Genomic DNA, 22,541 nt, shown 5'->3' on the forward strand with positions numbered 1-22,541 from the left:
CATGGCCTGATGTGTCCTGAGCCCTCCCAGTCCCGGGGACTAGCTGAGTGTGGGGTTCTGAGGGGCATCCCCGGGAAGGTCACACAAGCCAGGCCTGAGGCGGGGATTGAAACCTCCCCGAGCTAACTTGGCGTGAAACCACAGAGGTGAAGTTTCTGTTGGTTTGCGGTCCCTGAGGACTCCTCTGCTGTGACAATGAGGAAGTGGGGCAGGCTGGGAAGAAAGCTGCCCTGCTGGGGACTTTTGACAGCCAAGGGCACAAGCTGAGACCGTTGAAAGGAAAGTGACGTGTGTGAGCAGCCCTGCGGGACATTACCGTTGCCCGTCCCTGTCTCAAGGGGACATCTCTGCTGTGCCCATACACTGCGGCATAGGTTCTGCCCCATACTCCAAGGCGACTGCTAATGTTCCGTCTGCCGTGCCCGCGTTCTAGCCTCCGGAAAGGGAAGAAAATGAAATTGCTTAAGGGGTCATCTTCCCTCGTGGGCAGATGGGGGTTGTGTTCCACACATTGACAGCCCATGCCTCAAGCCGTTCATTTGTTCCGTCAGCTGTCTGTTTCTTTTGTAGACTTCAAGTAGCCCAGGCTGGCCTGCAGGACCTAAACTCCTGATACCCCTGCCTCTGCTTTCTGAGTGCTGGGATGGCAGAGATGTGCTGCCCCACCCTGGCCACCTGTGCCAGGGCTTTGGTTTCCCTTGGGGCGGTCCCCATTGCCCCCCACAGAAACCCTCAGTCCTGGTCCAGCCTGTCCCCAGGGGCAGGAGGAGGCAGGTGCAGACAGGAAGGGCAGAGGGTTGTACCGATGGCACTACCCTCCTGGAACTTGGGGCACTCAGCACCCTGAGCAGTGGGACCCAGGATAGCTCCACACAGCGACAGGATGGGGGTGCGGCCCTCCAGCCCCCTGGACCAGCGGCAGCAGCAGCAGCTGAGGGGTGAGCAGAGGGGTCCCGCTGCAGCGGGAGGCCACACTGGCATGGCTCCTGGCACCAAGCGTCTTGTGGTCACCGTCCTGCCTTGGGTGGAATGTTTCCTGACAGGGTTTCTCTCTGTAGACCAGGCTGGCCTGGAAGTTGTTCTGTAGACCTTAGCCTCAAACTCAGACATCCACCTGCCTCTGTGTCCCATGGGCCTGGCTTTGGAAGATTCCAGATGTAAGTGAAGCTCGAGTAGCTGAGTGTAGTGGCACAGGCCTGTCATCCTAGCACTCGGGAGACAGATCTCTGAGTTCGAGGCCATCCTGGACTGAACAGTGAGTTCCAGGGCAGCTGTGGCTACCTGTGACCCTGTCTGAAAAGAAAATGAAAAGTGAGATGTGACATGTTTTATTTGTTAGGGGACTCGAGGGCCCACTGAGGGCAGGGGTCCTCATGGCTGGGAGGCCTGGCTGCATGGACTGGCACTGAGACTCCCTGTACTGTCCTCTGCTGGTCCTTGGAGAGTGGGGCTGGACAATCGAACAGGATTTGGTGGCTGTCCCCCAAGGGGAGGTGGCTAGGCCAGGTTGGAAGAGGGTGTGCTGTTGGCAGTGAGTATGGGAATAGCACTGGGAAAGGGGAACAGCGCATGCAAAGTCCCAGCACTGACTGCTACCTGCATTTGCTGTGTGCTGTTGGGCAAGTGAATCCCCCTCTCTGGACCTCATTCTCTGAGGCACAATATCCTTGGATGGAGATACTTTGTGTGTGTGTGTGTGTGTGTGTGTGTATGTGTGTGTATGTGTGTATGTGTGTGTGTATGTGTGTATGTGTGTGTATGTGTGTGTATGTGTGTGTATGTGTGTGTGTATGTGTATGTGTGTGTGTATGTGTGTGTATGTGTGTATGTGTGTGTATGTGTGTATGTGTGTGTATGTGTGTATGTGTGTGTATGTGTGTATGTGTGTGTGTGTGTATGTGTGTGTGTGTGTATGTGTGTATGTGTGTGTATGTGTGTGTATGTGTATGTGTGTGTATGTGTGTATGTGTGTGTATGTGTGTATGTGTGTGTATGTGTGTGTATGTGTGTATGTGTGTGTGTGTATGTGTGTGTGTGTATGTGTGTATGTGTGTGTATGTGTGTGTATGTGTATGTGTGTGTATGTGTGTATGTGTTGTCCTCTTAGGCTGCCTCCCACCTCATTCATTGAGGCAGGGTCTCGCCTGTGCCAGGGTGGCCAGCTTGGCCTGAGATGACAGGCTGGTCCCCTGGCCACAGTGTTGGTCCCTTCTCCCCCACAGGTCAGGTGGACGGCCTGCTAAGGACCTTCCTGCCCTGTTACCGCAGGCAGCTGGCGGCAGCCATGCTGAGGCAGATCTCCAGAGAACTGGAACCCCAGGAGCCAGCCAGATGCCAGCTTTCCCACACCAAAGTGAGTGTCACTGAGGATGGGGCTCCCTGCCAAGCACCAGCTGTGGCTGTGACCCTCTCTGAGTTCGGTGACATGGAGCTGGGGAGGTGAAGGCAGGCGGAGGAGGCCTGGAGAAGGGTGTTCCCTGCAGGGGGCACATGTGCAGAGGCCCTGAGGTTGGCAAGCCTGGGAAGAAGCCAGGGGGCAGGGCTGATTCTGCATGTTCCTGCCCTGCTATTGCAAACACGGCACCAGGGAGACACTCCTTGATAGGACCCCTTTGTCCCTCTGACCCTGCTCTTGGCACTTCAGGGATTGTGAGATCAGACAGCCTGGAACTGTAGCCACTGAGAGTCCCCCCATGGCCTCCTTCTGTCCCCTACCCTGGCATAGTCAGGACCCACAGAGGTAGAGCGAGCCCCTGCAGGCCACATGGCACAGTCCCCGGCCGCTCCCTTCCCTCGCTGCTGTGGGGAGGCTCTGTGGGCAGAGGTCACTGCTTGGGACTCTCCCTGTCCCATGCAGGGCATCCTCATACCTGCTACAGTTCCGTTTCTGTTTATTTGAGACAGAGTCTTGAATTTGCAGTGTGGCTGAGGCTGACCTTGAACTCCTGACCTTCCTGCCTCAGCCTTCTGGTGCTGGGCTGACAGGTTCTGATGGCAGCTGCTGCCTAGAGCCTTGGAGGGTGGTGGGTATGTGTGACCAAACCTATGTGACAAGTTTTCCTTTGGGTCTCTGTAGCCCAGGCTGCCTATAGACTGACTACTTGGGGGAACTGAGGAAGGAGGGTCACTGGGACCAGGCAGTTGGTGGTTTTCCTAGGGTACCAGAGTCAGATCTTGTCCCAGTTAACCAATTAAATGTTTTTTGTTTTTTTTTTTTAAAAAAAAGAAGCTGAGTGCCCTGCTTCTGGTGGGAACTGAAACTTGGGCACAGTTCAGGGAACCCTAAATCCTGCTCTAGAGCCAACGACAGTTGGCATCCCTTTGCAGAAGCTGCCTAGGGTTCGGGAGCACCAAGGACCCTTGACCCTGCTGTGGGGCCACCCGCCACAATGGCAACCCACCTTCTGTGTCCTGCGTGGGGATGGACGCCTGGAATGGTTTAGCCGAAAGGAGGTGAGATGACCAGAACCGCAACCTAGGATAGGATAGTGTAGGGACTGGCAGCGTGGCTCGGGGGTGGAGCCTCTGCCTAGGATCTCCCAATGAGGGAATGTGGGCGTGGCTCAGGGGTGGAGCCCCTGCCTAGAATTCCCCCAGTGAGGGGCTGGGGCGTGGTTCAGAGGTGGAGCCTCTGCCTAGGATCTCCCAATGAGGGAATGGGGGCGTGGCTAAGGGGTGGAGCCCCTGCCTAGAATCCCCAGTGAGGGCTGGGGGCGTGGCTCAGTGGCAGAGCGCTGGTCAGTAACATGCTAAGATCCTGAGTTGCTCTTTGCCCAGAGGGGTGGGGAGTGCTTTGGGAGTTTGCCGACTTGCCTCTACTGGTCATGTCTTTGGTCACAGGAGTATGAGTCTGGGGGCCGTACCCTGGGCTCCACAGCCCTGACAGGGTACACACTGCTCACTTCCCAACGTGAATACCTGTGCTTTTTGGATGACCTCTGCCCAAGCTCCTCTGGTAAGGATTCCTGGGTTCCCTTAGTTTTCCTTCCTCCGCGTCCTGTGGCCATCCCACCCCCTGTGCACTTGGTGAAGTTGACTTGGTTCTCCTCTGTCTAGTAACAGAAGCAACTTCCTGCCCACAGTGTGACTCGCAGTGTCTACAGATGTTACAGTTGTCCCTTGGTGGATGAATTGTTGATCCTTGAGCAAGAACTCTTGCTCTGTGAAGGAAAAGTGCCACCCACTGTCCCCGGGAGGACACCAGTAAAGCCAATGGAACAAAACCCGAATAGCTAAGAGTCTAAGGAACAACGAAAGTAACGCTGGTGGCGCACGCCTTTACTCCCAGCACTCGGGAGGCAGAGGATGGAAGAGCTCTGAGTTCAGGGCCAGCCTGCTCTATAGAATATGTTTCAGGACAGCCAGGGCTGTTTTACAGAAACCTTGTCTTGGAAAACAAACAAAAACAAAATTTTTTAAAAAGTAACAAAGCAATACAATAAAAACGGGGCTGGAAAGATGGTTCAGTGAATCAGAGTTAGATTCCCAGCACCCACTCAGGCTGTTCACAACTGCCTGGAACTCCAGCTCCAGGGCATCTGGCGCCTCTGACCTCAAGCACCTACACACACATAAACAAACACACACATAAACACATACAGATGGTTAAATATAATTTTTTAAAAAACCATAAAACCCAGTGTCAGTAAACGTGCAAGGAGACAGACATAGTGGGAAGCAGTGTGCAGGCTTGGGGCATGGTGCACAGACCGTCTGATGGGGTCCTGGGTTTCGAGTTTCTCCTACTCTGTTCCCGTTCACCTGTTCCACAACGATAGAGTTCATCTTGCCGGGCGCATGTAGCACTAGGGCTTCTGCTGTGTTTAATCTTTGAGACAGCTTTTGCTCTAAAGCCCCAGTTGGCCCCGAAGTCACACCAGTTCTTTCAGGCTGCTGTTTTGCTTTCAGGAGACCTCGCCCAGGAGGAACCGCTGAGGGTGCTGGAGGAGCCAGTGAACTTCCCGCTCTTCCTCGTGCACCCGTTCCGGGCCCACCTCTGCTTCTGTGCACACACGAGGGGGGCGCAGCGAGCCTGGAGGCTCGGCCTGCAGGGTGCCATCCGGCTGAGAGCCACCGGTGCGTTTCAGGGGGCAGGTGGGGCGCGAGAGGACGATGGGTGTAGGTGCGGGGTTCCCTGGGGAGGGTTGGAGCACAGTGCCCGGCTAAAGGCATCCTCAGTCCTGCAGCGCAGCCGGGCGCCCGCAGCCTGCGCCTTCCTGGACACCGTGCAGCTCTATCGACGACGTCGGGGCTTTGCCGGTGGTGACGACGCAACACTGGGATCTGATGCGGAGGTGAGCGGTGTCCCTCAGGCCCGGGGGGGTTCCACCACCCGTCGCACACTACACCCCCATGCTTCCCCTACAGGTGCTGAGCGCCGAGCTGATGCGGGAGCTGTTACCCGCTCTACGCGCACAGACGCTACGGAGCCTGCGCAATACGGGACGCGCCCGGGCCCGGGCATGCTCGGAGGTGCGGAGTGGGCGTGGCGAGGGGGGCAAAGGGGGAGAAAAGGGAGGGAAGGGCGGCTTCAAGTCTCACGTGCTCGCCCACACCGCCCTCGACGCTGCAGTTCCTCGACGCTGTGCACGCGGCCGTCCTGGCCAGGGTATCTGCAGGGCTGCGTGCCTTCCAGCCGGAAAAGGATGCGCTGCTAGCGAAGCTGGAGAGGACGGTGCGAGCAGAACTCGAGCAGATCCTGCAGCAGCGAGCGCAAAGGGCTCGGAGACTAGAAGGTGGGGGGCGGGCTGGGTAATGGGCCGGGTGAGAGGTGGGGGAGGCCGCATGGTTGGTGGTGTTGGGCGAGAGGCTGGGAGTGAGAGTGGATCCTGGAGAGCTAGGGCGGGGCCACGGGGCCTGGGAGGGATGGAGTAGGAGGACGAAGGGCGGGGTCAGGAAATGTAGGGGCGGGGGCTGCAGGAGCGGGTGTGGAGCTTCAGGAGTTGGGCCTGCTAGTAATAGTGGGGGTAGGTCGTAAGGAGCTGAATCGGTGGAGCCAGCAGGTTGGATGGCAATTTGCTAGAAGGGGTGGGGTCTTGCTGGCGGAAGGCGGGGCCTAATAGGGGTGGGACGGGCCCTGAGGAATAGACTTGGGAAAGGGAAGCAGCTGTTGAGGATTAGAGTCTGACGCTGGATTCTAGCCAGAAAGCAGTGGATGAGAAGACGAAGCCTAGAGCCTGCGGAGACCCCGGCCTATTAAATTGTGGGCTAGGTAGGGAGACACGAGGTGGCAGTGGCCTTGCGGGGTCTCCTTTGAAACACACTGAGCTTCCTCAGCCTGTGCCTTTGGGCCAGGTCTCACTGCTCCTAGTTTCAGTGTCCTCAGCTGTAAAATGGGTACCCAGCTGTCCAGGCTGAGGTCCCTGCTCCTCCGGCATCTACTGAGTGCCTGGTGGAGAAAACTCCTGGTCCACATATCCCCTCAGCGGAGATCCGGGACCCCCTGGAGGCTTGCCTGTGCCGCATGGTGGACCCGCAACTGCCCCAGATTATCCATGCACTGCTGAGCCTTGTGGAAGCCACGCTCCAAGCCGTTCGGACTCTCCTCATCCGGGGCATGGCCCGGCTGTCTCACCACCTGCGCAAGAACCCTTCTGGCACGCGGCTGCGCAGAGAGGTTAGCATGTGAGCGACAGGGACACGCCCACCTTGAGCTGTCAGTATCGTAAACCAATGATGTTTTCTCATCTGACTGGTATTCATATGTACGGAGGTTTATGAATTTGGGGAGATACCTTGGGACCCAGAGCTGATGCAAGCCTGTTATCGGGAGGCAGAGAGGAACCGAAGCCATCTGGCCCAGCTGGCAGAACCATTTGGCTTCCTGGGGATGCAGAGCCTGGTGTTTGGGGCCCAAGATCTTGCACAACAGGTGAGGAGAGAGAATGGGAAGTCCATGTTGGGTATCCCTAGGAGAAGGAGAGTGCATTTATGAGGAAGGAATGGGCCGCGCTGGTAGACAGGCAGAGCCTGGAGCGAATGCGAGTCTGTAGTGGGCAATAGGGAACCTCAGCAGGTGTGGGAGCAAAGGCAGGAGCTTAGCTGGACCCAAGGTTTAGAAAACCCTCTCTGCTGTTAGGAGTTCTATCTATAAAGGCAAGCGGAGGAGGCTGGAAGCCCTGATCCAGATGGAGGTGTGATGGTGCCCACCTGGCCCAGCACTTGGGTGGGGGAAGCAGGAGGATCAGGATGCCGGGGTCGTCCCCAGCTTCACAATGAGTTTGAGACCAGTGTAGGTTATGCTAGGCCCTATCTAAAACAGAAAGAAAGACGAGTTTTTGTAGACAGAGTTTCCCTGTGTCCTTAATAACCACTCAGAGACTTCTTATTAATTATAAATGCTTGACCAATAGCTCGGGCTTGTTACTAGCTAACTCTTACATTTTAAATTAATCATGGCCAGGCAGTGCTGGTGCACACCTTTAACCCCAGCACTCAGGAGGCAGAGACAGGTGGATCTCTGTGAGTTCGAGGCCTGGTCTACAGAGTGAGTTCCAGGACAGGTTTCAAAGCTGCAGAGAAACCCTGTCTTAAAAACCAAAATTAATTAATTAATTAACTAATCCATATTGCTTACCTATTCTTTGCCCTGTAGTGCTACCTTCTTTCAACATGGCATGCTCATCTTTCTTTTCTCTGTGTCTCCTCACGACCCTCAGACTCTGCCCTTCTTCCCAGCCTTCTCTCTGCCCCCAAAATACCGCCTAGTTATAGGCCAATCAGTTTTTTATTAAACGAACTCGAGTGACAAATCTTCACAGTGTCCAAAAGAATTATGCTACAGCATGTTTCAGAAGGCAGTGATAGGGCCCTGCTGTGGACATGGGCATAGGAGGAACAGCCTGTGGCTAATCCGTTGGCGCCTGGCACACTGCACAAGAGTGCTCCCCAGAGTGCGCCCCAGGGAGGCTGGAGATCCTGAGGCTAGAGCCCAGGGGACAGCGCCTGGTCCAGGCTGCTGGGGAAATGTTGGGCATTAGACACCTGAGCCAGAGCAGAGGTCCTGGGTATGGGATCATCCGGCTCCTCCTTCACAGCTCATGGCAGCTGCAGTCACCACCTTCCTGCAGCTGGCCGACAAGTGTCTGACGTCAACTCTGGACTGCGACCAGGCAGCTGAGCAGTTGGAGAAAGTCAGGGGCCTTGTGCTGAAGGTGAGGTGAGTGAGTGGGTGGGTGGGGGCCATGGCCTAGAGTACTGCAGGCTGCTGCACAGGCTGGTTGTGTTCTCTGCAGAAGCTCACCTCGGACAGTGAGACCAGTCGGTGGAGGTTCACCCGGGACCGGCTGCTGGGAATCTTCTGGCCCTTTGTGTGGAGCCAGCTTGGGGTGAGCTATAACTCGGTGAGTGGACACCTGAGCTCTCCATCTGGAGGGGACAGAGTGCTCACTCTTGCCTGAAGCCACTGGAGGTTGGAGATCCCACCTCTGCTCCCCAGGCTGGGTGTACGGGGGCACTTCTGGCCTTGACAAAGCCCCTTGCATCTTGGTTCATCCCTAATTTTTGCTGACCACACACTCCCGGAGTTTGATCCTGGTGGTGCAGAGCGGGTGTGGGCTCCATGGGTCGAGGTTTATAGGGAGAACTGCCTGTGCTAAGGTCTTGAGGTTGGACTGGGCCTTGTGTGTTAAGGACCAGAGAGGAGGGGGCTGGAGAGATGGCTCAGAGTTTGAGAGTACTGGCTGTTTTTCCAGAGGTCATGAGTTCAATTCCCACAACCACATGATGGCTCACAACCATCTGTAAAGAGGTCTGGTGCCCTCTTCTGGCCTGCAGAGAGGAGTCATCCAGGGTGATGGTGAGGGAAGAAGCAGGCAGAAGGGTGTGGGTGGGGAGGACCCAAAGGATGGCTGTGACTAGATGCTAGCAGGACCCTTCAGAGGAAGCAACGGTGGCTAGGTCCCAGCTGAGACACTTGGGAGGTAGGAAGCCTGTGTGGGATGTAGTCCATTTCTGACACTGGGACACACGTTATGGCATGTGGGTCCTGCATCCAGCCAAGCTCCTGTCTGTGGTCCTAGGAACAGCCTGAGGTAGACGGGGACATCTTGGCCGTGGGCTCCCAGGCTCTGACCACTGAGGGTGTCTGCAGGGACGTCATCCAGGGCCTCCTTCTGCAGAGAGTTGACAGAGGTGAGTCTCCCGGCTGTGGCTCAGCCCCTGTGGACGCTAGCACAGGACTGGGTGGGCCTCCTTGAAAGGGGCACCGGAGTGAGATGCTCAGGGATATTGGAGTTCTCGGGACTGATGAGAGAGAGGCAGTTGTCCCTGGTACTAGAGGGTTGGTCTGGGGTCCACTCGGGAGCTCTCAGAAGCTCATAAAGTCTCCAAAGATGGCAGAGGGAAGAGGGACCCAGAAGGTGAGACAAGTGGCTGGAACCCAGAGATGATGGTATCACAGGGAACCAGGGAACAGACTGAGACTGTGTCCTTGATGTGTGGCCAAATAAGAAAATGGAGCAGAGGCAGTGATGTAGGTCTGCCATCCAAGCAACCCTCCTGCCTCAGCATCCTGAGTGCCTGAGCCTACATGCCTAGGAAAGTGGAATATTTTTTAATGATTTATTTATTTTATGTGCAGTGGTGTTTTGCCTGCATGTCTATCTGTGAGGGTGTCAGATCCCATGGAGCTGGAGTCACAGATGGTGTGAGCTGCCATGTGGGTGCTGGGAACTGAACCCGGATCCCCTGGAAAAGCTTTCAACCACTGAGCCGTCTACTTCCAAGAGTAGAAGGTTTAAATGACTGTAAACTAAGTCTAGCCGGGCGGTGGTGGCGCACGCCTTTAATCCCAGCACTCGGGAGGCAGAGGCCAGGAGGATCTCTGTGAGTTCAAGACCAGCCTGGTCTACAAGAGCTAGTTCCAGGACAGGCTCCAAAAGCACAGAGAAACTCTGTCTCGAAAAACAAAAACAACAACAAAAAAAACAACTAAGTCTAGAAATGGGGACCTGGATGAGGAGAGTTCCACCTGCCATTGCTCTGTGATGTCTGCACAGAGCAGCAGTTGGGAGGGGCTCCTGGCTAAGTGGAGAGCAGCTGTTGATTAGCCATGTCTGCATTGCTTATAGCATAGAAAGAGGATGGGAAGGCTAAAGCTGCCTTCCTCAGATGGATCCAGGGTTATCCCTTAATTCTAGAGTTGAACAAAATCCTTGGTGCCAGCGACAGAACCCGTTCTCCAGCAGAGGACCAGGAAAGAGCACGTGAGTACCTCACAAGTCCTGTGCCACGACCAGGGGTGTGCAAGGGTAGTGTGGAGCAGGATGGACTTCATCTGAAGTGACCATGTTGAACGGTAGAGAAGCCATGGGTTGTAACACACAAGGGCAGAGATGGTGGCAGGCTTGTGTTCCTGCCACCTAGACCCAGTGGGGGGTTTTGCCAGTTACTTTCTGCTATCAACACAGGGAGGGGAGATAGTGATAGTCCGCAAAGGCACTGCCAGGGGAAAGCCGGGCTCATTTGTTATACAGTCACAGCTAACACAGGTACTCTGTAGCGGGCTCATTTGTTACATAGTCACAGCTAACTCAGATACTCTGTAATGGGCTCACTTGTTACATAGTCACAGCTAACTTAGGTACTCTGTAATGGGCTCACTTGTTACATAGTCACAGCTAACTTAGGTACTCTGTAATGGGCTCACTTGTTACATAGTCACAGCTAACTTAGGTACTCTGTAATGGGCTCACTTGTTACATAGTCACAGCTAACTTAGGTACTCTGTAATGGGCTCACTTGTTACATAGTCACAGCTAACTCAGGTACTCTGTAACGGGCTCATATGTTACATAGCCACAGCTAACTCAGATACTCTGACTTGGATGTGGACCTGCTTAATTTCCACAGCCATGCATTCACATAAAGGGAATATAGCAGAAAGACGGTTGTGTGGTCAGGGAGCTTGAGTGTCCCTCCACCTGCCACATATGCCGGGTGCACATACAGCCTTATGGGTGAATCCCCATGGAGAAGCAAGCTGGCATTTCCGCAGGGCTCTTCTGCCTGGTCCGTCCGCTGTGTTGTGTCCCACAGCTAGTCAGTTCCTTTAGCCCTGCTCCCCTGCTCCAGCCCTCTTATTTGTGGACCCCCAGGCCCCACCTCCATGTGACATTGGGATCCAGGTGACGGTCATCATTTCCACAGATGAGGGAGCTAAGACTCAGGTCTGAGACAGAAGAGACCTACTCTGTTGGCCAAATTCAGCCACTCTGCCCACCATTGCTTCCAAGAACAACCAGAGCTGTCTTCACCCACGCCCATCCTGGGGGACAATGGATGAAGACCCAAGTGTGTGAGCTGCACAGAACAAAGCACCATAGACTGTGTGTTCCTGCTAGAATTTTTACACTCAAGTTCTGAGCTAGCCTGGGCTACTATAATATGACATTGTATTAAAAATACCCCAAAATTTGTTGGTTTAACACATAAAATCCCATTAATTTCATTTTTTATTATTTTTTACTTTAAAAATCTGTACTTTTTTTTTAGTTTTTTTTTGAGACAGGGGTTTCTTGGACTCACCTGCCTCTGCCTCCCTAGTGCTGGGATTGAAGGCATAGGCTACCACCGCCCGGCCTAAAAATCTGTACTTTTTTTTTAAAAGAAATCTTTTTTAAGATTTATTTATTTAGGGGGCTGGAGAGATGGCTCAATGGTTAAGAGCATTGCCTGCTCTTCCAAAGGTCCTGAGTTCAATTCCCAGCAACCACATGGTGGCTTACAACCATCTGTAATGAGATCTGGTGCCCTCTTCTGGCCTGCAGACATACACACAGACAGAATATTGTATACATAATAAATAAAGAAATATTTATTATGTATACAGTATTCTCAGTACTCTGCCTGCATGTATGCCTGCAGGCCAGAAGAGGGCACCAGATCTCATTACAGATGGTTGTGAGCCATGTGGTTGCTGGGAACTGAACTCAGGACCTTTAGGAAGAACACACAGTGCTCTTAACTGCTGAGTCATCTCTCCAGCCCAAATCTGTACATTTTTTTAAAGCTTCTTTTTAAATTTATTTGGGGTGGTGGTGGTGGTGGTGGTGGTGGTGGTGGTGGTGGTGTGTGTGTGTGTGTGTGTGTGTGTATTTACATGCATGGGTGTGTGGTATCAGGGGACAACTTCTGGAAGTGGTTTTTTTTCTTTCCATCAAGAGTGTCTTCAGGCTCAAACTCAGGTCAGGCTTGGGGTCAAACACTTTCAGTCGCTAAGTCACCTCACTGGCCCCCATTTTATCATCGTTTGATTTCTAATTGCATGGATGACTGATTTGAGTTTTTTAAAATACCCAGGGCTGCGTGTTTGATTGGCCAGCCGCGCGCGAAGGCCCGCCTCCAGCCCAACCCACTGCGTGCCTTCCGGGCCAGTCCACACCCTGGTTACCCTGGTCGCGCCCCCCCCACTTCTGGGCGGTTCCAGAGAGTCGGTGTTGTCCCCCGCCCCCAAGCAGTCCAGTTGCGTCGGTCGCAAGCCTCAGCACAGGACATTTAACTTTTAATATAACTTGCTCATCTTGCGTCTCTCTGACTGCTACAGATGCCCACCGAGACCCAGACTAGCATGTAGAAGCTAATTCTGGAAACAGGGCGGTGCTGCCGCCTTTGAGAGCAACTGTTAGCTACCAGAGCCAAGTCCTTCCCAGAGGACGCGACCTGCTGTCCTTTTACTTCCTTGGTATGAGATTTCATAAAATTCACAGGGTATTGAGTTGGGTTTTTTTATTTTTATTTTTAATGAAAACTTTCAAATCTTGCTCTCAAACTGACACCTATATGCCCCAACATGGACCAAGTTAGCATGCCCTGCCTCCCCCTCAGAATGAGAATTTTTTCCAGAAAACTCAAACACATACCTTATATGGGGAGTACCATACGTTTCTTTGTGATAATGGGTCTGGATACGCTGTAATCAAGGCTGGCCTCAAACTCACAGAGATTCCCCTGCCACAGCTTCCCACGTGTTGGGATTTTAGATGAAAATTTTTGTTTGTTTAGTTAAATGGAGGCTTTCTGGACCCATCTGTGCAGCTGAGGATACCTTGGTCTGAGTGGCAGCTCAGCCTTGCTGGCTGAGCTACTACTTAGAAATGATATTAGCATGATCATGAGACTATTCCTCATAAGGGTGAGGGCAGAAAACAAAACAAGAACATGGAAGGACCGGACCTTGGTGGCAAACATCTTTAATCCCAGCACTCAGAGGCAAAGGCAGGCGGATCTCTGAGTTTGAGGCCAGCCTGGTCTCCATAGTGGGTCCAGGTCAAGGCTATATTGAGAAACCCTGTCTTGAAAAACAAAACAAAACAACAAAAAGAAAAACTGTAAGGGTTTCCAGAGAACCCACTCAGCAACAGGAGCCTTTGGTTCTGGCTCCAGCTTCTTGCCCTATGAAGTCTCTAAAGTGAATCATTTGAACAGAGGCCATGGGGTGGGGGGCAGGGTTTGGAGGCAGCTGGTTGATCCCAGGGTCTTCAGCTCCTGGGGGAGGCTAGGAACCAGAGTAGCGGTCACCCCAAAACACAGGAGGCTAGCACAGACTTTATAGTAACACTGTAAATTTATAGAAAGCGTGGGCTATACTCTGAGTTCCACCCTGTTTCACAAACCAGAAGACATGGGCTGGTGGGATGGCTCAGCTGGTAAAGTCCGGGTGCTAAGTCCTTGGCTTTGTCCCCTGTCTCCTGTACACGGGGGGGGGGGGGGGATGAAAAGACCCCACACACACACACACACACTCACTTCCACATCCACTTCCGGACAAACAAAAATACATTTAGAGACCTGGAGATAAGACTCATCAGTTAAGACCACTTGTTGCTCTTCCAGAGGGTCTGAGTTCGATTCCCAGAGCCACATGGTGGCTCACAACTGCCTGTAACTCCAGTTCTAGCCGATCTGATGCATGCCCGTGGTATACAGACATATACGTGGGCAAAACACTAGTACACAGAAAATGAAAGAAATAAGTAAAACAGGGTGAGAGGCACTCTTACGGAGGCCAGAGGACAACAGTTTTGGGGGTGGTTGGCTCCTTCCAGAACTCAGGACTGCATGCGTGGCAAAAAGCTCTCATACCCACTCAGCCATTCGCTGGTCCCTTAAAATGTAATTCAGAAGCAACAAACAAACGAAAATAACCATGTCGTAACCGAGGAAACTAAGGTTGACATGATTCTAATTAGGAGCCTCAGTACAGAGGAACAGTCAACTTAAGAGGGCTCAAGAAATGGGCTGCACTACCAGGGCGCGGTCACACAGCGCCTCTGCGCCTTTAAGGTGTGAGCTGGGGGCGGGGCTCCGGAGCCATCCTGCGGGTGACGTCATGAAAGGGAGCCGGGACTGTCGGAGGGAAAGCAGCGTTAACTTTTAAAGGCGCAGCCTTGTCACGGGCGCTCCCCGACGACTCACAGCACGGCCAGAGGGCCCCCTCCCTTTAAGTAGAAAGTCAAGGGAGGGACCTGATGGCCCCTCCCCCCGGCTCCTTTAAGGAGCGGCTCTGGTCCGCCGTCAGAAAAGCGGCTTAAAGGCGACGCGTGGCGCGATGGCGGCGTTCCCCTGCGTGTTGCGCGGGCTGCGGTTCCTGCCGCTGCTCCTGCTGCTGCCGCTGCCGCCGGGTGGCCCGCGGGGCACCGACGGCTACTTCCCCGAGGAGCGCTGGAGCCCCGAGTCCCCCCTGCAGGCGCCGCGCGTGCTCATCGCGCTGCTGGCGCGGAACGCGGCGCCCGCGCTGCCGGCCACGCTGGGCGCCCTGGAGCGGCTGCGCCACCCACAGGAGCGCACGGCGTTATGGTGAGCGGCCGGCCCGGGCGCCGTGCGCAGGGCCTCGGCTATGCACCTCGGGGGATTCGGCTGTTTATCCGGGGACTCGATTTTGTACCCGAGGGATGCGGTTATGTCTTGGCGGACTCGGCTCTGCACTGCGGAGACTCGGTTGAGCCTCGGTTTAGGACTCGGTTGTCTACCTAGGGACCCCGTTTATGCACCTGGGGAGTTCGGCTATGTAACCGAAGTACCGGCTTTCGTTCCGATTGCACTTTGGGACCCCGAGCTGCTGCCCGCTCCCGCCAGGTTCGGGTTGCTGCCAGCCCTCACAGCTGCGATTCTAGGACCCCTGGCTTCTCAGAATGGGCCAGGCTGGTGCTTCCAGACCCTTCCAGCTCACTGTCTTGCGCCCCAGGCGCAGGCCGGCGTTCCACTCTAACAAAGTCAATGAACTTAACAGGTTTCCAGACCCAGTCAGACCCCTATGTGACTTAAGAGTAGAGGAAGGGACCTGAAGGCAGTGGGAAGAAGTGGACCCGTCACACAAGGGGACATGGCAGCTTCTGACGTCCCACTCAGTGTCCTTTTACATAGTTTTTCTTTGTGGTACTACAATGTGCTTTCCACATTAGCAGGCCTTGTTCAGCTGTGCAGCAGTGAGCTGGGTGTCATCCTCACTGCCGTGTTTCTGATGGGCAGTAGGCACAGAGCGGGAGGGTGCTTTATCCAGGGCATTGCAGGTGGTGGGGACTGAGCCAGCCTGGAGAGCCCCCACGCCATCCGGTTGTTCCGTCTTGCCTTTTGATTCCCCGACTGCTCTGACCCATCATCCACTTGTGCTCACAGGGTGGCCACGGATCACAACACGGACAACACTTCAGCCATACTCCGAGAGTGGCTGGTGGCTGTGAAGGGTTTGTACCACTCTGTGGAGTGGCGGCCAGCGGAGGAGCCCAGGTGAGCCTCCCATCTTCACTGGAGTGGGAAGCCAGCATGCTCTGTCCCCACCCTGGGCTTTGCTGGCAGATCCTGATCCTCTAGCTGACCTTCGTCCCATTGTCCTTCACTCCATTGTCCAGCCTTGGACACGAGCCTGACACACCTCCCGGCAGGCAGAATTCCTTTGCGTCTGGTGGCCACCTGTTGTGTTCCTGCCTCAGTCTCCTGAGTGCTGGAATCACAGATGCCCACCCCCACGCACTAGCCTGTGGGATTGCATCTGGTGACCTGCCGGGGCTCTCTTACTCCTTTTGTGCCCAGAGGCACCTTGATGGCCCTGGGGTGCCCCCGGCCATGCAGAGCTTTCCTTGGGCCGCAGCTTGCCTGCCATGTCTATGCCTCTGGACCCTCACACACGCTGGGCTGGTGGCCAGGACTCTGTGCCCTGCACACTTCCTCCCCCGTGCTCCACTTGAAGGCCTTCGGATCTGCTGTGTGCCTTATCATCTGTGAAGTTGTCTATGACTGGGGGCTCGCTGCGTGCCATATCCTTACATCACAGTTACTCTCGTAGTTCCTACCCAGATGAAGAGGGCCCCAAACACTGGTCTGACTCCCGCTACGAACATGTCATGAAGTTGCGCCAGGCGGCTCTCAAGTCAGCTCGGGATATGTGGGCTGATTACATCATGGTGAGTTTCTGGGTGAGAGACACTGGAGTTACCCCATGGGGTCATACAAAAAACTTTGTCTCAAATAAACAAACAAATAAATAAATAAAATAAAGAGGGGAGGGGGCTGTGGCTATAGCTCAGTGGGTACTTGAGGCCTGGGTCCCATCCCAGGCCCTCCAGAAAGAGCAAGTAGGGTTTGTATACCCTTGGTTGGGCACTATGTTGTATTTTTAAATAGATATTTGAAAATAACATTGTTTATTTATTGGCGTGTGAGCTTGCAGGTCAGCTTGCAGGAGTGGCCACCTTGTCTTGGGGATTGACCTTTTTTGACTCACTGTGGATCACCAAGGGTCATGAACTAGGGCCTTGTAAGTGCGAAGCCGTGGGAGTCCCTACTTCCTCTTCCCCGACTTCCCCTGCCTGTGAGGAGGAAGCATCTGGGGCTGGAGGGTTCAATGGCTGTGGAACACTGTCTGGCTGTGAGCTCCCAGGATCAGCTCCCAGTAACCTCAGGGCCTGGGGGAATTTGGCGCCCCCTTCTGGCCTGTGTGGGCACTGCACTCAAATGCATACTTTTTAAAAATTTATTTGGGTTTTTTGAGACGGGGTTTCTTTGTGTGGCCCTCGGTGTTCTGGAACTTCCTCTGTAGACAGGTTGGGATAAAACTCTGCCTCCTGAGTGCTGGTATTAAAGGTGTGCACCACCGCCCCCTGCTAGGTCAATTTATTTTTATTTTGTGTTTATGGGTGTTTTGCCTGCATGTCTGTCTATGCAGCACACGTGTGCCTGGTGCCTATAGAGATCAGTAGAGGGTGTCACCTCCCCCAGAACTGGAGTTACAGATGGCTGTGAGATGCCATGCAGGTGCTGGGAACTGGACCTGGGTCCTGTGTGAGAACAGCCAGGGCGGTAACAGCTGAGCCAGCTCTTTGGTCTCCAATGAAATGTGTGTGTGTACACAACATCAGACTGTGTGTCCATGGGTCACTGCTCCCTGTCCTGAGCGGTCTGGGGCCTCTGTTCAGTGGGTAGATTCAGGCACCTGGTGGCCACGAGGTCTGGTTTGCAGCCCTGAGAGTGGCTGCAGTTGGATTCCAGGGTCTTGCCTGTTCTGTTTGCTGTTTGGTTGATTGCTTGCTGTAAACTGTTGCTGTGTAGCGATGGTGTGCCTGAAACCGCAGCCTCCCAGGTGCTGAGATACTGGCGTTAGAACCCCCCACTCCCACATTACCCTGTGCTGTGTAGCGATGGTGTGCCTGAAACCGCAGCCTCCCAGGTGCTGAGATACTGGCGTTAGAACCCCCCACTCCCACATTACCCTGTGCTGTGTAGCGATGGTGTGCCTGAAACCGCAGCCTCCCAGGTGCTGAGATACTGGCGTTAGAACCCCCCACTCCCACATTACCCTGTGCTGTGTAGCGATGGTGTGCCTGAAACCGCAGCCTCCCAGGTGCTGAGATACTGGCGTTAGAACCCCCCACTCCCACATTACCCTGTGCTGTGGCTGAGGTGAACCTGAACCCGAGGTCTCGTGTGTGCTGGGCGCTCCGGCCCTGTCCTTATTTGTCTACAGGGAACCTGTCTTCATAGGCTCAGCAGAGAAGGGAGGTCAGAGCTTGTGTGAGCTTGGGTGGCCTTGTCTGGCCCCCTAGTCCCCAGCCGGCACCCCAGGAGGAACTCAGTCTGAATGTGGAAGAGGTAGGGCCCAGCCATGGGAGCATTGGGTCACCGTTGGAGGCCAGTGGGGAACCATAGAGTCTGTGAGCGGGGTGAGGCTGTGCTCTGATTGGCCCTCCCCTCTTCTGTGGCAGCAGGTTTTGTTGTTTGGTTTTTTTAAAAGATTTATTTATTTATTATATATACTGTGTTCTGCCTGCATGAATCCCTGTAGACCAGAAGAGGGCACCAGATCTCATTATAGATGCTTGTGAGCCACCATGAAAGCACTGGGAATTGAACTCAGGACCCCTGAAGGAGTCAGTGCTCTGAGCCATCTCTCCAGCCCCTGCTGTTTTGCTTTCTTGATTATGTTTATTTATTTGTAGGTGGTCACATATTGTCATAACCTTGTGGGGACTGGAGGGCAGTTTTGGGGAGTCTGCTGTCTCCTCCTTCTGTGAGTCTCCGCATGAACTCAGATTGTCAGGGCCACCGATGACGTCATCCCGGATGCCTGGGGTGCGGGAGGCCTGTGGGGAAGGCAGCAAAGACTCCAGAAAGAGGAAGGTGGACCCAGCTCCTTGGCCCATCTTACAGAAATGAAAGCAGATGCTGAGGTCGGAGAAGAGAAACAGTATGGACCTGGAGCAGATTCAGAGTGAAAAATAAGAGATAAGAAGGACAGGAAAGGACATGCATGCTCGTAGGTTTGGTGGAAGAGAGGGTTTATTGTTAGAGGCAGGAACAGACAGAGCTGGGCAGAGGGCGGGATATGGACGCCATACTCTGTAACTGAGGGATGCTGGGAAAACCTGGCAGCCAGGTCTGCTTGATATGTTCAGTCTGTCCCAGGCTTGAGATCTAACAGGAGGCTACTAGAAACTCCTGGAACTTTGTGGATCCTTTTGTAGCCCCCCAGAACAGACGGGGTGCCCTTCCCTGCTTTTGGCTTCTGTGGTTTGAGGCTGGCTCTTTTCACGGTCCCCAGGAGGTCACTGTGACCTGACTCAAAGCTCTCTATGGAAAAGTACTTTTGGTACTAGGGGACTTTGGAGCACAGGACTGGAGTGTGAGTTTACTTCCCGGTCTGTGGAAGAAAAGGGTCTCCAGGATGGATTTCAGGTTTAGCCAAACAGCGGGGGAACCAGCTTCTGGCGAATTGACTGCCCCTTGCTCTGCAGAAACTTTTTTTTATTGTAACACAGTTTCCACCTCTTAGCGAGTAAGTTTCTATGAACCGAAACCTCCCATCTGAGCCAGATGGTAGTGGCACACGACTTTAATCCCAGCACTCTCCCAGCATTCGGCTAGAGAGATGGCTCAGTGGTTAAAAGCACTGGCTGTTCTTCCAAAGGACCTGGGTTCAATTCCCACTACCCACGTGGCAATTCACAACTGTCTGTAACTCCAAGATCTGACACCCTCACACGGATATACATGCAGGCCAAACACCAATAAATAAAACTTAAAAAAAAAATCCCAGCACTCAGGAAGCAGAGGCAGGCAGATCTCTGAATTTGAGGCCAGCCTGGTCTACTGAGCTGGTTCCAGGACAGGGTCCAAAGCTATAGAGAAACCCTGTCTAGGGGAAGTGGGGGACCCCTTCTCCCCAAGCAGTTCTGAGTCAGGAGACCTCTTGCTTTCTCATGTCCTCTCATAACTATGCTTTGGCTCTGAATTCTTCTGGAAGAAATCCGAGAAGAGTCCAACAAAAGTTAGCCACCACCAAAGGTGGTGCAAAGCCCAGTGCCAACACTCTGCGGAATCTCGCCACACTGGGTGCTTTCATTTTCCTTTAATTTATTTGATTTTATTTTATGTTCATTGGTATGAGAGCTGGATCTCCCGGAACTGGAGTTGCAGACAGATGTGAACTGTCATGTGGATGCTGGGAACTGAACTCTGGTCCTCTGCAAGAGCAGCCAGTGCTCTTACCCACTGAGCCATCTCTCCAGCCCTAATATTTTTTTTTTTAATGTGACTTTTTGTTATGTATCCCTGACTGGTCTGGAACTCTCAACCAGGCTGGACTCATGCCTCTGAATGCCGGGACAGCCGGCAGCACACCAGGCTCATGTTTATGTGTTTGTTTATTTACTTGTTTAACTTCTGGTTTCTGAGACAGGGTTTCTCTGGGTAGCTCTGGCTGGCGAATCTTTTGCCTCAGAGTTTGTCCTAGAGTTCCTGTCTGCCTGGAAGTCCCGCCTGTCCTCCCTGCCCAGCCATTGGTCATTCAGCTCTTTACTAAACCAATTAGAAGGTACCTGAGGTAGGTGAGGCCAGACAGATGTTTCTTCACACAGTGTACAAAAAGATCAGCCTCACATCAACGAGAATTTGTATGTCTGTCATTTGGTGGCCAAGCAATATTCCAAACCGTGGCCTCCACACAGATGTCTCTGCAGGAGCATTGTGTATATCTGACTTTTTGGCTCCTGTGGTGGGTGCGATGTTTGAATGCATTCTTCCGATCTTTGGGGTTCATCTCCCAGGATGGAAAGTTAGACTTGTCTTTCTCTAACTTTTGGGCATGCTGCCAGGCTGCCCTGGCTCACACAAGATTCCAGTATATGCAGGGTTTAGGTGAGACTAGCACTTGACCCCATAGCTCCCCAGGGGCTGCTGCCTCTCCAGCTGGGGACGAACCATGGAGCCTGGTGCTGAGTGATTCTGATGTGCAGGTAGCAGTTGGATCTGTGGCTGAACCCTAGAAAAAGGCCAGGTCAGTCCCCGATGCAGGCTGAGTCTTTTTTTTTTTAAGATTTATTTATTTATTTTTTTCAGTCTTCAGTTTGATTACTTCTTTTTTTTAATTTATTTATTTATTAAGGATTTCTGCCTCCTCCCCGCAACCGCCTCCCATTTCCCTCCCCCTCCCCCGATCAAGTCCCCCTCCCTCATCTGCTCGAATTTATTTATTATATATACAATATTCTGCCTGTATGTATCCCTGAGGGCCAGAAGAGGGCACCAGACCTCATTACAGATGGTTGTGAGCCACCATGTGGTTACTGGGAATTGAACTTGGGTCCTCTGGAAGAGCAGCCTGTGCTCTTATCCTCTGAGTCATCTCTCCAGCCCCAGGCTGAGTCTTTTGTAATGAAGTGTGGCTGCCTCTGGCATTGCAGTGCGCTGTGGTAGAGCCATGCCCCCAGCCTTAATGGCCAGGGTTCTATTTTTAAATAATAAAAGAAATAATTATTTGTGTTACTCCCTGAATCAGTTTCAGCACAGCTGGAACCCACTGGTCCAGCTCCTGTCTCATTTTCACAGTTCTGGGATATCTGCACAGAAGACACCACTTCCTCCCGGAGCTTGTGTGCAGCCCGGACACTGTGTGTGTGTGTGTGTGTGTGTGTGTGTGTGTGTGTGTGTGTGTGTGTGTGTGCAGCCCGGACACTGTGTGTGTGCAGCCCGGACACTGTGTGTGTGCAGTCCAGACACTGTGTGTGTGCAGTTCAGACACTGTGTGTGTGTGTGTGTGCAGTCCAGACACTGTGTGTGTGTGTGCAGTTCAGACACTGTGTGTGTGCAGTTCAGACACTGTGTGTGTGTGTGTGCAGCCCAGACCCTGTGTGTGTGCAGCCCAGACACTGTGTGTGTGCAGCCCAGACCCTGTGTGTGTGCAGCCCAGACCCTGTGTGTGTGCAGCCCAGACACTGTGTGTGTGCAGTCCAGACACTGTGTGTGTGTGTGTGCAGTCCAGACACTGTGGGTGTGTGCAGTTCAGAAACTGTGTGTGTGTGTGTGTGCAGCCCAGACACTGTGTGTGCAGTCCAGACACTGTGTGTGTGTGTGCAGCCCAGACCCTGTGTGTGTGTGTGTTTGTGTGTGTATGTGTTTGTGTGTGTGTTTGTGTGTGTGTGTGTGCAGTCCAGACACTGTGTGTGTGCAGCCCGGACACTGTGTGTGTGCAGTCCAGACACTGTGTGTGTGTGCAGTCCAGACACTGTGTGTGTGCAGTTCAGACACTGTGTGTGCGTGTGTGTGTGTGCAGTCCAGACACTGTGTGTGTGCAGTTCAGACACTGTGTGTGCGTGTGTGTGTGTGCTACCCGGACACTGTGTGTGTGCCGTTCAGACACTGTGTGTATGTGTGTGTGCAGTCCAGACACTGTGTGTGTGTGTGTGTGCAGTCCAGACACTGTGTGTGTGTGTGCAGTTCAGACACTGTGTATGTGTGTGTGTGTGCAGTCCAGACACTGTGTGTGTGTGCAGTCCAGACACTGTGTGTGTGCAGTTCAGACACTGTGTGTGCGTGTGTGTGTGTGCAGCCCGGACACTGTGTGTGTGCCGTTCAGACACTGTGTGTGTGCCGTTCAGACACTGTGTGTGTGTGTGTGTGCAGTCCAGACACTGTGTGTGTGTGTGTGTGCAGTCCAGACACTGTGTGTGTGTGTGTGTGTGTGTGCAGTTCAGACACTGTGTATGTGTGTGTGTGTGCAGTCCAGACACTGTGTGTGTGTGCAGTCCAGACACTGTGTGTGTGCAGTTCAG

At 53.5% G+C, this 22,541-nt stretch overlaps 2 protein-coding genes across 9 annotated transcripts in view; both read left to right on the forward strand.

Moving 5' to 3' along the window:
* The first annotated feature begins 654 nt into the window (after positions 1-654).
* On the forward strand, positions 655-11,449 carry Niban3 (niban apoptosis regulator 3). 8 transcript variants are annotated; one of them, XM_075987078.1, is made up of 15 exons: positions 659-938; positions 2,223-2,353; positions 3,328-3,453; positions 3,841-3,955; positions 4,909-5,076; positions 5,179-5,294; positions 5,368-5,472; positions 5,573-5,735; positions 6,426-6,616; positions 6,713-6,871; positions 8,037-8,153; positions 8,235-8,342; positions 9,021-9,132; positions 10,140-10,205; positions 11,149-11,449. In XM_075987078.1, the coding sequence occupies exons 1-15, from the start codon at positions 884-886 to the stop codon at positions 11,172-11,174; spliced, it is 1,758 nt and encodes a 585-aa protein (XP_075843193.1). In that variant the 5' UTR covers positions 659-883; the 3' UTR covers positions 11,175-11,449. The 8 variants fall into 8 exon arrangements, 7 of the variants coding, with proteins under 7 accessions (XP_075843192.1, XP_075843194.1, XP_075843191.1 ...); XM_075987077.1 differs by having other exon boundaries at positions 656-938; positions 4,909-5,294; positions 8,070-8,153; XM_075987076.1 differs by having other exon boundaries at positions 657-938; positions 4,909-5,294; positions 8,235-8,327; positions 11,097-11,449.
* Positions 11,450-14,510: 3,061 nt separating this feature from the next.
* The window catches only part of Colgalt1 (collagen beta(1-O)galactosyltransferase 1), a 22,178-nt gene continuing 14,147 nt past the window's right edge, over positions 14,511-22,541 (forward strand). The window contains exons 1-3 of the mRNA XM_075987080.1: positions 14,511-14,796; positions 15,616-15,726; positions 16,283-16,400. Coding sequence (XP_075843195.1) covers positions 14,549-14,796; positions 15,616-15,726; positions 16,283-16,400 — 477 coding nt within the window. The 5' untranslated portion in view covers positions 14,511-14,548. The remainder of the gene's footprint in view (positions 14,797-15,615; positions 15,727-16,282; positions 16,401-22,541) is intronic.

The sequence above is a fragment of the Microtus pennsylvanicus genome, chromosome 9 (assembly GCF_037038515.1).
Source record: "Microtus pennsylvanicus isolate mMicPen1 chromosome 9, mMicPen1.hap1, whole genome shotgun sequence".
Taxonomy (NCBI): Eukaryota; Metazoa; Chordata; class Mammalia; order Rodentia; family Cricetidae; genus Microtus; species Microtus pennsylvanicus.

Bases quoted from the DNA above. Each gene is read 5' to 3' on its own strand.
- Niban3 (XM_075987072.1), top strand. From the start codon at position 884: ATGGGGGTGCGGCCCTCCAGCCCCCTGGACCAGCGGCAGCAGCAGCAG. The intron at 2,354-3,327 runs GTGAGTGTCACT...ATCCCTTTGCAG, and splicing joins GCCAGCTTTCCCACACCAAA to AAGCTGCCTAGGGTTCGGGA. The intron at 5,736-6,425 runs GTGGGGGGCGGG...ATATCCCCTCAG, and splicing joins AAGGGCTCGGAGACTAGAAG to CGGAGATCCGGGACCCCCTG.